The 14,109-nt window shown below is 34.2% G+C and overlaps 1 protein-coding gene across 2 annotated transcripts in view; it reads left to right on the top strand.

Annotated features, from left to right (window-relative positions):
* LOC8286242 (nuclear-pore anchor) overlaps positions 1 to 10,633 on the top strand; it is a 50,492-nt gene extending 39,859 nt beyond the window's left edge. For both annotated transcript variants that reach the window (XM_015718955.3, XM_048372765.1), the window contains exons 37-48: positions 489 to 602; positions 1,342 to 1,419; positions 1,537 to 1,686; positions 1,761 to 1,832; positions 5,099 to 5,254; positions 5,342 to 5,395; positions 5,537 to 5,624; positions 5,708 to 5,781; positions 5,860 to 5,991; positions 6,245 to 6,349; positions 8,731 to 8,905; positions 9,098 to 10,633. In XM_015718955.3, the coding sequence (XP_015574441.1) occupies positions 489 to 602; positions 1,342 to 1,419; positions 1,537 to 1,686; positions 1,761 to 1,832; positions 5,099 to 5,254; positions 5,342 to 5,395; positions 5,537 to 5,624; positions 5,708 to 5,781; positions 5,860 to 5,991; positions 6,245 to 6,349; positions 8,731 to 8,905; positions 9,098 to 10,455 (2,556 nt within the window). In that variant the 3' untranslated portion in view covers positions 10,456 to 10,633. The remainder of the gene's footprint in view (positions 1 to 488; positions 603 to 1,341; positions 1,420 to 1,536; positions 1,687 to 1,760; positions 1,833 to 5,098; positions 5,255 to 5,341; positions 5,396 to 5,536; positions 5,625 to 5,707; positions 5,782 to 5,859; positions 5,992 to 6,244; positions 6,350 to 8,730; positions 8,906 to 9,097) is intronic.
* The last annotated feature ends 3,476 nt before the right edge of the window (positions 10,634 to 14,109 follow it).

Genomic DNA, 14,109 nt, shown 5'->3' on the forward strand with positions numbered 1-14,109 from the left:
AACTTATCTGTTGAATACGTTCTATTTTTCTTCCGTACAATGATTAATAACTATCTCTAACTTATCACTATAGGACTATGTTGACTGCTCTCGTTTCAGGTTCATCTGATTTTTTATTGTCGAAATCAGTTGAGTCATTAATATTGTTAGATGACATCTTAAGGTCTCTGTGTAATCTATTTATTGAACCTCTTGTCATGTCATTCTGCAGTGAGGGGTTTTTGTGATTTATGGATTGCTGAATTAATCGTGTACGAAGGCATTTATTGTTATACGATTTTGATGTTCACTTGTTTTCGGCTTATTGAATAGAACATGTCTTTTTATAGCGCATATTTTTTATGAAATATTTGGTCAGGAGACTTGATTAGATTATAACATCACAAAGTTCGGTTGTTTCTTACAATTTACTTTGCTGGTTTTAACTATTTCCAGTTTCTCTTTAAAAGAATAAAATTATCTGAAAGCAACGTTACCAATGTGTGTAGCTTGAGAATGCTCTGAAGGCTGCAGAAACTGCCCAGGCTTCTCTCCATGCTGAGCGTGCAAATTCAAAAGCGTTACTATTCTCAGAGGAAGAGATCAATTCGCTTCAACTTCAGGTAAAGGAAAGGGGTTATTCCTTATCATGGTCTTAAATAACGGCCGATATGTCACGTATCACCCATGTTGTAATGGGATTTTAGCCTCCCGATATGTTATGTACCGATACGTTATAGGGGATTTGGAACAAGAAAACTTTCCCTTAGCTTTTCAAACACTACTTTAGCCTATGTATTTATGAATTTACTCATTTAAGTGGGAATTGCTTTTAGAAATTCACAGTACTGGTGGCCGTTTTGGTCAGATACAGTGCACCTCAGTCCAATACTGTTGCGTTGTTTCTGATACTGGTACTAGTACAGTTCAAGCTATGGTTATTTAAAATGTTGGTCTCTGTTGTTTTCATAGTTTACTTTGAACTCAAACTTGGATCTGTTAGAGAACTTTTCAAAGCTTAAGTTAGGTGAAGCCCAAGAATATCTCTAACACAGCTCCACAGACGAACGCCCATCAGGCTTGCAGCGTGAACAAGCATAATCTCACTTTACTTTATGCTGAAATATTTAATTAATAATATGGAGGCTCAGATCTTTTGATCATAGAGGCTCTAATTCCATATCAAAGAATAGGTGAGACTCCAATAATTGTTTTATATCTCTAACAAGATGGTTTTATTTATTCTTCTTTGCATATGGGGGCATGCTCGTCTTTCTAATACTATTATAACGATTTTCAAATGTCAAATTTTAGTCTTTTTTCTCCCCTTGCTTAAGGTATGCGTTGAACATTCTTTCGCAGGTTAGAGAAATGAACTTGCTCCGTGAAAGCAACACCCAGCTCAGAGAGGAAAACAAGCACAATTTTGAAGAGTGCCAGGTATTATATGGTTGAACTCTAGAATTCATCTCATCTCCATGGTTATTATGCCATTAATGCTGACAGTATACTGTCCGCATTCAGTAACTTGAAAACATTTATTTGGTTATATGTTAGAAATTGCGCGAAGTGGTACAAAAAGCTAGGGTTGAGTCTGATCGTCTGGAATCTCTATTGAGGGAGGGACAAATTGAGATAGAAGCTTGCAAGAAGAAAATTGAAATGGAAAGGATGGAGAAAGACCATCTAGAAAAGAGAATTTCTGAGGTATTTCACCAATTATTTTCTTTGCCTTGAAAATGTTCCTTATTCAACTATTCTTATACAAATTATTTTTTAAGGTACTTGAGAGGTCTAAAAATATTGATTTGGAGGATTATGATCAAATGAAGAATGGTGTTCAAGAAATTCAGGTGATTTTTCTCCTTTTTTGTTATTTTTTAAGTACTCGTTAAACATCGGTTTTTAATTCACTGCTTATGTTTACAAAATATACGGGGTAATGTTTCCCGATTGAGGAATAAAGTTCTTGTGTGGATGCTCCAAATTTTGAAATTATTAAAAACGTGTTTAGTCCCTTGATAGTTTTCTGCTAATAAATGATACATTACAATCTATCTCATGTGCTCTTATTATCAGATTTGAGCTACCTGGCTACCACTAGGGTCCATGATCAAATTCAGGATATTTAGTGAGATTTGGTTAGTAAGTTGAGGATAAGGCCTGTCAAAGAGGAGCATATGATATTTTGACTTTGTTTAATGGAAGTTAGTGAAACGTTGCCCCAATATCGTGCCACGTGACATGAGAATCAGTGGTCCTACTGCCACTTAGGAGACCAATATATTCCTTAATGATTTTGAGAATCCATCAGTAGTTTCTCAAGCCACTTTCTTTTTAAGACCACCTCTTTTTTCTCTAGCTGACTTGGGCACCCCACATTTCTTTCAGTTATTCTTACATTTAGGCCCCAATCTACACCATCCTAGACAGCTGTCACTTCTTTGCATGTGTACATTAACATTGCTCATTCTTCCTTCCAAGCTTGTCCATCTCCTGACGAAGGCACCGAGAATCACCTTAAGCCTCTACATGTTGTTAGTACGTTACGACTAAACGAATTAATATAAAAATAAAATTAATATTATTAATCTTGGAAAAAAGAAAATTTAATTTTAGTTTTAATTCTTAATTTATTTTTAAAGGGAAATATAAATATATCAGTAGTGAATAGTATTTTGTAATTTAGTAATTTGGAATTTAAGTTTTAAAAAGAGCAAATCTTAAAATTTCACAATTGAGGTCCGCCTGTGGCTGGAAGTCACCTGAGATGACTGGGTAGTTGTTATATTAATTTGTGTATGCCTTTATAAATGATTCTGTTATTCATGAGTTTCTGCTGGTAGTTGTTCTATTAAATTGTATATTCCTTGAAAATGGCTTGTTTTTATTTTGATTAGGAATATATTTTCTATTGACTCATTTTCCTGGATGCACCAACTCTATGGTTTCTTATCCTGAACAGTCGAGCCCCTTGCCTAAAAAGAGAGAGATGCGAGATGCGAGATGCGCTTCAGTTGCTGATGCCCTACAACCTTTGTGACCTTAAAAACAATGTCCACTTTCCTGTAAAATGCAGAAAGTGTTATTCTTGAACATATTTTTTGCCAAATAAATAAAAACTTAAAACAAAACCTATGAGTAGTAACTAATTAAGCTGAGAAGAGGAAATGGGAATTATTACTGAGAAAGTATATGAAGCTTTGGGTTTTTGAGAGGAGAACATGGTGGGGAGATGGTAAGGTCATTAAAAAAGAAAAGGAAAGCTGCTGCTGAAAAGCTTTAGGTAGGTACTTTATTATACAAGCTGTTTCTTATGTATGACAGGCTATGAAGCACGGGTATGGGTATGGGTATGGGACACTGTATTTTCTTGTAATGCAGATTTATACAGGTAACATTCATAAAAATTAAAATAGAAGTCTGAAGTATATGCAATCGCGTCATCTTCACCTACTTCATCTACAGAGAACAAAATTTGAGAAAGAAACAAGTTGTAAAAAAGATTTTGTGGTGCAGAGAAGGTGAGAAACGAATTGAAGTGAGAGAGAGGTAGAAAGAGGGATTTCTTTTTGTAGAAATGAGAATGAGATGTATAGAGATAAAATATGGCTAGAGTTTCCTTAGAACCTAGGTTTTTATATTTTTATAATTTGATCCATTAACTTTTAAGTTGTTTTAAAAAGTGCGCCATGTTTTGTAAAATTTTACCCCAAAATTTTACAAAGTTTATTACTTCCCATGTCCCCGACGTGTCTCTACAGCATCCCCCTGGCATGTTAAAAAAGAAGCGAAGGACATAAGAAAACTTTTATATTCTAATAGAGAAAGAGAGAGATTCCCTAGCATGTCTCTGGAGTTTCCAACGTCCATACGGCAACCCTCTAGGAATGTCGGTGATTCATAGATGATAGGTAATATAGGGAACTGTCGTTGCAAAGCTTTTGAGCAGCCAGTTTCTGAGAATCTTATATATCAACTTGAAATGCATCATTTCAATAGAACACATTACTAGTTGATAACGCATTATTTGGTTTTTAACATGAAATGGAGCATAGAATTAGTGGTTTTGCACTTTTTCAACCCACTCCCAATTTGAAACAGCTTCATCCCATAATACTTCTAATGGATTGTTTGGCTACTAGTTTAAATAAACACCCTTAACTTCAATTGGGATTAAAGTCCTATGCTTTACAATTAAAATCATTGCGCTGTTATTTCCTTGATTGGCTTAGTTTTTGTAAATTACATTTTAGCTTTAATTATGTGATGTTTATACCTTTTGATATGCTTGGATCTATTTATTTTGGTTAATATTTTTTTTAATTCTTTTTAGGGGATAATGGTTTTCAAGTAAAAAACATTGTACAAAACTATCCAGTTTTAAGATTGTAAGTTAAATTCCTACATAATTGTAAAACATTCGGTGGAAACCATATGCCAAATTAACGTGGGTTATATGGGTGATTTATAATCACCCTATGCTGATTTTTTTACAAATAAATGATGTGTGATGGAAACTGGAAAGTACTATCATGTTTGATTTGAAATTATTGGGCCTTGGTTCTATCTGACGCCTCCTTCATCTGGGACATTTTTGGAAGTACGTCTGGCTTGACAATTTCAATTTGGCCTCAGTACTATCGCTCTGGAATTCGAAGCCTAACAGTAAAATTTTTTTGCCTTTGAGAAATATCTCAAGTTTTCATTCCTGTAAATTTTGGTTCGTTCCGAATTACCGAAAATGGTAGCTCCTTTTGGCCCTTTATTTGTTATTCTTCTGTTTTTTCCCCAGATAGCCTAAAAATGAAAACAGTGAACAAAAATATAAGAAGGCTGAATTAATTTTTCTATATTGATGTACAGCTATTTAAAGAGCTTAACTAGGAACAAAAAAGGCAGCTAATCTCCCTAATTAAGGAGAAATATACTATTCAACTAACTAACCTAATATAGAAGAAAATAAATATTGATTCCTAAGATTACTAATACAGCTCATAAACCTCTAAATATAGAGTATAACAAATATGGTACATAATCACAATTATTTACGAGATCTTTCAACAACGTGCTTACATTTCTTTTCTTATTTTCATATATTTATATTGGCTTCCTACAGGAGAAAATGAAAGAGAAAGATTCTGAGATCGAGGAAGTAAGAAATCTCGTGTTAAAACGGCAGGAGACTATATTAAAATTAGAGCAAGACCTTTCAAAGGGCGAATCAGAACTGAGTCAGAGGGAGAAGAGGATTAGTGACATTTTGCAAATAGAGGTACACTGATATACATGTGAATTATACATCTATATTTGTACAACTGTCCAGTCAAGATTTTATTTACTTATATGGCTAACTTGTCAGGCTGGTCTGAAATCAGAGGTCGAGAAGCAGAAGAAGTTGGCGATTCAGTGGAAGGTTATTCATGTTTGAGATTTACTTTTTTGATTGCATTTGTAAAATTTTAGATGCAATATTAACAATCAAGAATTCTTGCTTGGTTTTAATAATGGTCATAATTATTGAATTGGCTTCTACATTTTGGTTTTCCTCTGGTAGAAAAAATCTGAAAGCCTATCAAGGGAAAAGGATGAATTTAGCAAGGAAAAACAGGCACTTTCCAAACAGATTGAGGACCTGAAACAAGGTATACACTTAGCATATGGCAGAAACTCAGTAGTTTATCGAGCCACCATGTGCCTCATTGCTACCTTCAATTCAACATGACAGGTAAAAGGTCCCTCGGGAATGTCAGTAGTGAGCAGGTCATGAAGGAAAAAGAGGAAAAAGAACATAGGATACAGGTATTCTTAATGATGAATTTGTTCCTTGTTCTTTTTTGTTATCCTTTTGTCTCTTTGACTTACATCATGGTCTCTCAGATTTTGGAGAAAACTGTGGAGAGGCAGAGAGATGAATTGAGAAAGGAGAAAGAGGATCGTCGAGCAGAAAAAGAAAAAAATCGTAAAACTATAGAGAACTTGATTGTCGAGAAGGTCAAACAGGTTGAACAGGTAGGCCTTATCTGTTACATGTACAGAAGTAGATAGCCGGAAGATTGACTGAAGTATAAATATGCATGAAATACATGTTGGATTTTATGTGAGAACCTGTGCTAGTTCACCATGTGATTTTCGAATATGTTGAATTTTTCCTTCTGGTATCTACGCGTGAAATGTTCTACTGTAATAAGGTCGAAGCCTAGTTAATTTTAATATCTTGACGAACTTTCTCTTGCATTTGTGACTTGTCCATTTTATATCTTAGGAGAAGTCGAAGTTTACAAATAAACTTGAGGAACATAAGGAGGCTTTGAGGCGCCTTTCGAATGAACTAGAAAAGCTTAAGCACGCTGAAGGAAATCTTCCAGAGGTGAATTTGTTTAATTGATGAGATAGACTTTTCTATTTATGTGTAACCACTGAATCTATAGAGCTATTTCTCTTACTACTTTTTTTGCTTTATTTCAATGAATATCTTGAGGTGTGACTACTAGACTGCGATTCTTTTCTATGGAAATTACAAAAGCTACTGGAAGTTGGGGCCTCATGGATTCTGAATGTTGTTTATTTCTGTATTGCTGCTTGCTTTCCCCTTTTCATCAAATACTAAGGGATGCAACTAAAAGACTACTGATGTCTCTAACAAAAAATTGAGAAGTCTCCTTATAGTTATAGCCTACTAAAATCTGAGTCTTGCAATCTGGTTTTTAAATGTGTGCTACTCTTACATATCTCCTTGAGTAGGAATAAATTTTAGTTATTTGCCAAATGATGCTTGTCACTTAATATAATAGAATCAACAAACAAAGATTATAATGGTATGCAAGCCCTATTGTCAGTTAAAGAAAGTTTATCATTAGCAAGGGTGTTAAGGTCGTTTCCTTCTATTTAATTGCAACACTTCATATTGACAGTGGTGCAGTCAAGTTTTCTATATGCTTATACTTGACTTCTGGTTGTTCATGTATCAAGAACAAGTTCTTACCAAGACTTCCTGCAGTTTAAGGTTCAAAATTTCAAAATGAAGCCACAATACTAGTAGTTTTCTGAGTTGGGTCTTTTGTGATTGCGTCTTTTTTCTTTTTCCTGTAAGTTCAAATAAGCATCCAATTTTGTTTTTGTTTTTTTGTTTTAGGTAATTAGGGCAGCTTAAACTAAGTGGCAGATTTTGTTTGTATTAGGTAATTAGGGCACCGCAAACTTATAGGGTAAAATATTCGTTTAAATCATAGGTTTAATTTTAATAATTTAATATAAAATAGGAAAAGCCTTAAACAGTTAGCAGCTGCTCTTTTTTATTCTTTTTTTTTTTGTGTCGTAGCTGTTCTGTTTTTTTCTTTTTTTTGTTTTAAATGTTATAGGTTAGTGTTTTATTTTTCCATGTGAACTGACTTTTCACAAGCTTTGATTATCACTATCTTATGTTTGCTAAAGATCTATTTATATTCTTAATTAATTCTTTTTAGGATTTTGTGCCTTGCTTCATTCAGGCGAGCGCTTTCTTTATGCTTCAAGGTGATAGGAAGGCAAATTGCCTTGGGTGTGCCTTTTGCTTTTTGCTATATTGGGTCAAAGTGACTTAATCTGTGGCTTTGTGGGAGTAGAGGGTCAACCATCTTTAGCAAATAACTTAGATTTGCATACGCTGTACTTTGTTACATTTTTATTTGATGCATAACAAACAAATGTACATCTTGAATTAATTTAGGAAAATATTACTGGAAGATACAGGTCTCCTGAATCCTGATACTCTTATGAGGAACTCTAATAAAACTATGTCCATCTGCAAATAGGTTTGCATTTGTCTTTATGAATATAAAAACATGTGCTCCATTGTTTCGATCTTCCTTTTTGCAGAAGATGGTATAAACTCATTTTCTGCATTAATTATCTCTTCCTGGTTTTTTATGTTCGTCTGTTGTTGAGTTTGGAAGCATTCCTATTACTTTATAACCATGAGACCATGGAAAAGTAATATCACGTACTAATATTATGTTCAACTTTAAGGGAAAAAGATGTTAACTGAGGATTTATCCAAACCAAATATTTTAGGGCAAGTTTTCCTACTTCATTCTAAACTGGATATGTTATGTCCAACTTGACAGGATTTTTGTTTCTGGAAAATGCACATACAATATTTTGCTTAAAAGCGTTAACTCTTATTCTTTTTCATCTTGGCGCATAGTATGGTCTTAAGGTTGCATTTCCTGCTCTCTGGCTTAGCCTCATCTATTTATTTCTCCTCTAAAGTTTGCCTTAAAATCTTAGATGTCCATTAGATTTACCCAAATGCTTTGTTTAAATTAGAATTTAGTAAATTCCTGGAGCATATGATAGTGGCAGAGTGCTTTCAGGAGGGTGAGTTGTTGGCTTGATATGTAAGAGACACTTGAGATTGTTTGTGTAGGCTAGCGGCATAAGCCCTATGAATGACATCAGTTGAAGAGGATTAATTATCCTTCAACACCTTGGATTTCATAGGTAGTGTTGCTTTCATTTTAATTGGCTATTTGAAATCTTTGCTTTTAATGAGAGTTTACTTTGGGAATAAATAACTAATGAATAGTTTTTGGAAAGAAACAATAGAAACTCATAAATAGTCATTGGCTTTTATTATATTTGGAAAGAAATACAATGATAAAGATAAAAGTCTGCATTTCTTATAACTTGTTCAGACTTTCTGTCTATCAGATTTTTTGTCTTCTTTGTTTTTGTCCTATATTTTAACATTTCTACATGTACCCATCTCAGGGTACCTCGGTCATGCAGCTTCTTTCTGGGGCTGTCTTGGATGATTTTGCTACTGCTTATGTCTTGGCTGTTGAAAGTTTTGAGAAGTCTGCAAATTCTGTTTCTGTTCAGCTTGGAGCTCCTGCTGCTTCTATAGAGGCTTCTATTCCAGATGCTTCTGTTGCTGCTTCTGCAGGTAATGACATAATTATTTGATTTGCTGAAAAAAAATAAAAATAGAGAGAAAAAGGGTGAATTGAAGAACATCTTGAAATGTGCCTGGTCGAGTCATCTTATTTGTTGCCTAAGTAGCTGTGTAGTCCTCCCTTTCAATTTATATCCACTGACAAAATCATCTTTACCTGTCTATGACTTTTCTTCTGTGCAGGCCAGTTAGTTTCTTCTCAGCCCACCATAAGTTCGTCTGTCGCCCCTAGTTCAAGTCACTTAACTGCTAAAGCAGCTGAAGGGAAAGAGAGACGGATGTCTCTACCTAAAGCAAATATTGAAACTCGTAAAACAAGTAGGAAGTTGGTGAGGCCCCGGCTTGTAAAACCTGCTGAGCCTCAGGGTGATGTGGATATGTCGGAGATTGATGGATCTAACACTCTGGGGAAGGTTGCACCAACTCGCGATTCTGAAAGTCAGCAGAATCTCACTTCTCTACCTCAAGCACCAGCCCGCAAACGTGTAGCTTCATCTGCTTCTGAACTGAATGAGCAGCCGGTTAATCAAGGGGAGAATAGTACTGATTCAGGAGCACGTATGGTAAAAAGACCCAGAGGTTCTGATTCATCTCACGAGGGTACTGAAGGTCAATCTGCTACCCTATCAGAAAGTGTGGTAACTCTGCCAGTTGTAGAGGAAGCTTCAGATGCAGTTGGTGATTCAACTCCAGGTTCAAATGAGGAAGGTGGTGTTGAGAAAGAAGAGTTGGAAACTAGTGGGGAGAAAGGTGAGCTTCCCAAAGAGTCTGAGCAATTAGATGATCTTGCTGATGGTCAGAATGAGAAGAATGATGTTGGGGAAGAGATTTTGGAAAAGCCAAGTGGAAATGAAATGGACTTTGACCGCAGTGCAAAGGATCAGGTTGCAGAAGACTGCCAACAAACTATGATGGAATCTGAAAGTGAGAGGGAAGAGGGAGAGCTAGCGCCTGATGTGACAGAAGCTGAAGAAGGCGCCAATATGTCTAATGTGATGGGGAGCCCAGAAAGTGGCGAGGGACTAGTAGAGGTTGGCATTACTCCTGTGACTTCACCAGCTAGGTTTGATGAGGATGTCGGTACTGCAGAAGTGGAGTTTGGTGAAATTAACCATCCTGAGGTTGTCAATGAAGAGAAGAATGATGAAGGTGATCTAGTTGAGGAGCCCGCCGAGTGTTCTGATAAATCAAATGATGGTAACGATCAGATTGCAGCGGAGACTGATCAGAATCCTGAAACCACTTCACAAGCTGTTGAGAATGCAGCAGCAAATGCCACCACAGAAGTTGATGTCTCAAAACAAGCAATGGGAACTGAAGATGTTAAACAGGTATCCCCTGCAAGTAGTACCTCGACTGTTGTAGATTTAGCAAAGCGAGCCAGGGAGAGGGCTATGCTGAGACAGTCTGGAGTTACAGTGCTATCTCCTCCAGGCAGCAGGGGTCGTGGACAAGCATTACGTGCTCGTGGTGCTCGTGGTGCACGGGGCGCACGTGGTGGGCGATCTCAACAGGGGCATTCTTCTGGTCAACAGGGTTGAATAATGATAGAATTTAAGGCCGCGCCACATTTTTGTTTTCAAATTTGCTTTGCTGTGAAAAAACTTGGACAGTTAAAAGAGTATAGATTAGGCCTTCTGATAGAACTAGGCGTTTTAGACTCGAGGGGAATTGTTTTTCTGAGACCTTTTATTTTATATAACATTTTATTTCTAAGTATTTCAAGAATAATGAACCAAGCTATCACCATAACTTCTCTGGTTAATTTATGGCAGATTATGAACTTGGAAGCAATAGCAAACCCAGTAATGTTTTTTCAAGGGTAGAACAACCTATGTACCTGATACTCTACTCTGGATTAATAAATTTTGCGCTTGAAGTTGAAAAGAGAAACAAATATCAATGAAATTATTCCATAGTAAATATCGAATACAATTGTAACAATTATATAAAAATATAAATGAAAAAAGAAAATTGATGGAGGATAATTTGAAAATCAAAGTTCAGTCGAATTATTGACAAAGGGAATAAAAACTTCAGGTGACTGACTTATAATTTTTATATCATCGACCTCTGTGCCAATAAACATGTGCGATCTGGTGAGAATGATTAAGAATTCTTCGAGCGGTATCTTTGTATTAAAAGAAAATGCACAGTTTTATTCTAAACATTTTAAAAAAAATTAAACAAAAATACATGTAGCTGAAAACAACAATCTCAGAGATTTATTCCTATTTTATTACTCTTTAAACTCATTTTCCTCTCCACTAATGTCACTTGTTTTATATTCCTTCCTCATTTAGTACTATACATTCCTTTTTCAACTCAAAAGCAGCTACGTTTATAAAAAAATCATTATTCAGATAACTTTAAAGCAATATATTTTTGCTAATTTATAATTAGTAAGTTTTAATATTTTCTATTTGATATTATTATTCAAAGTTGATCTTCTCGTTCAGTAATGTTTATTGATTTACAAATGTGATTATTAGGATCTTGCTGTAGAGTTGACAATTTTTAACCCGATCCAAATAAACGACATGACACGACACAACATAATTAAATGAGTTTGGGCTTGGTATAAAGTTGAGGTCATAAGCAAGTTAACCTGTTGACATTGTAAAAATTAGGTTTAGATGGATTGACCTGCAACAAATTATATCCTAGACCCGGGTATATATTATGAATTGTGTACTCGTTATCCAAAATGCTATCGTTTTATTTAAATGATGGGACAAAATTTAAATCGCATGTGTGATAGGGTTTTTCCAAAATAATGCCCTACCTTGTTTCTCCTAATTTATGACAAAATTGTGAGCTGTCTTTTTGCTGTTTGGTTCTAGTTTGTTTTCTTCATTCTCTATTCTCAATCATTCAAACCTTCACATCCATTCTGTTCTTCATTTTTTTGTTCTCTGGTTCATAATTCTGTTGTTTTTCGTTTTTTTCTTTCTTTTTTTTATTCTTTGCTTTATAATTCTGCTGTTCTTCTTTCTTTTTTTCTTTTTATTGATAGATTTGTAGAATTTTACGAGTTAAAATTCTTCAATCTTTCATTTTCTTGTGGTAAAATTGGTTAGTAAAGAAGTTCGTGGATGAGAATCTGGAGATTTTGAATCAATAAAATATTTGTGCAGTTGAATGTTCAATTATAAATCTGGATTCATCTTCAAATACAGATAATAATGTATCTACTATTTGTTTTAAAATTATTGAACATACGTATAAGTTGTTAAAAGAATATGATTATTGTCTAGAAACTACAGGTTCATAATGCTCATAATTTCAGTTTCATTGTTGAAAAGGAATATATTTATTATGTACAAGATTAGGTTCATTATATTTGCACTGTAGGTTTATTATGTTTGCACTGTAGGTTCATATGTTTGCACTATAAGTTTATTATATATGAAGTATAGGTTCATTATGTACAATATTTAGGTTCATTATGTTTATAGTATAGGTTCATTATTAAAATAAAATAGGTCCATTATGTATTAAACTAAGTTTCATTATGTTTTCTATTTTTACAGTTGATAATGATAACAATGCAGCTGTTGAGGATTTACTTGGATTGTTTGTCAAATTTGTTGATGAAGCTTATGATTTAGACAATGAGTATATGCATTCAGAATGTCTTTTAGTATTGAAAAGAGTAAGTAAAGATATAGAGCAGATGACAAAAGACTATCAATGAAAAGATTTTGTTGCTCAAAGGCTAGATAAAGAGAAATGATAGTAAAAGAAAATTGTGTTATTCGAAACTTGATATTCAATATAGCTGCAATATTGATGAAGAAGTTTGAACTATAACAAAATATGAAAAAGAACATAATCATGAGCTCTGTCAATCAAGTAAAGCTTATTTGCTTCATTCATATAGAGGAGTTACCAAAAACTAGAGGAGTTATCTTCAACATCCAAAAAAAGTAGAGTTGTTGTTGCTGATGGTATTAGAGTGCCAAAAAATCAATATGGAGGATTACCATTTATTGGTTTTACAGCTAGGGATGGTTATAATAATTTAGCATTGTAAAATATGAAAAAATTGGATGATAGCGATTTGAGTGTGTTGATTAAGATATTTAGAAGAAGATAGTCAAATGAAAAGGACTATTTTTTATTTTATTTTGAGGTTGACGTTGATGCAAGATTATGTAGTTTTTTTCTAGAGAGATGCTCAGATGAGACAAGATTATAAGATGTTTGAAGGTTTGTTAGACCATGATACCACGTATCGCACGAATAGATATAAAATGATTTGTGGTCCATTTGTTAGTATGAATCATCATTGCATGAATATGACGTTTGGTTGTGGTTTTATATTAAATGAGAGAATTGAGTCCTTTGTATGATTATTCAGTACTTTTTAAGATCTATGGGAGGTAAACATCCACAAACAATAATAACAGATCAATCTGCTGCTATCGCTACTGAAATTTTTATGGTGTTCCCAAACTCACATCAGAGAATTTGTATTTGGCACATAGGAGAGAACTAAAGAAGAACATCAAGTGCTTAAGAAGTAAAAAATAATTTGTAGAATTACTCAATTATGTTATGAAGTATACTGATACAAAGGCAGAGTTTGAGTTTTATCGGACATGATATTTCAAATGAACCTGACTTTTTATTAATTGTTTCAATGAACTTGCAATTATATTCCAATGAACCTGCGATTATGTCCTAATGAACCTATAGTTATATTTTAGTGAACCTCAATGAGTTATATTCCATTGATCCTGCAATTATATTCCAAGGAACCTGCAGTTATATATTAATGAACTTGAAGTTATATTTTAATAAACCTGAGTTATATTCCAATATACCTGCAGTTATATTTCAATGAACCTGCAATTATATTCTAATGAATCTCCAGTTATATTCCGATAAACCCGCAATTATGTTTTAATGAACCTATATGTTTTTCTTTCAGGTTAGTGACGGAATATCATTGTCACAATAATTCTTGGATAGAGAAGTTATACGAGTATAGAGAGAAGTGGTGTCTTGCTTTTAATAAATATTTTTTCTTATCATCACAAAGGAGAGAGACTACTAATTTTTTTGTGTCTAAAAGCTGTTTAAGACTACTGGACTTTGTGATTTTTATAATTCTGTTACTGATATAGTCTCAGAATGGAGAGGTAAAGAAACTAGTGAAGATTTCCGTTGCTTGCAAAGTCAGCCAACGA

Source organism: Ricinus communis, chromosome 4, assembly GCF_019578655.1.
Source record: "Ricinus communis isolate WT05 ecotype wild-type chromosome 4, ASM1957865v1, whole genome shotgun sequence".
In the NCBI taxonomy this organism is placed as follows: domain Eukaryota; kingdom Viridiplantae; phylum Streptophyta; class Magnoliopsida; order Malpighiales; family Euphorbiaceae; genus Ricinus; species Ricinus communis.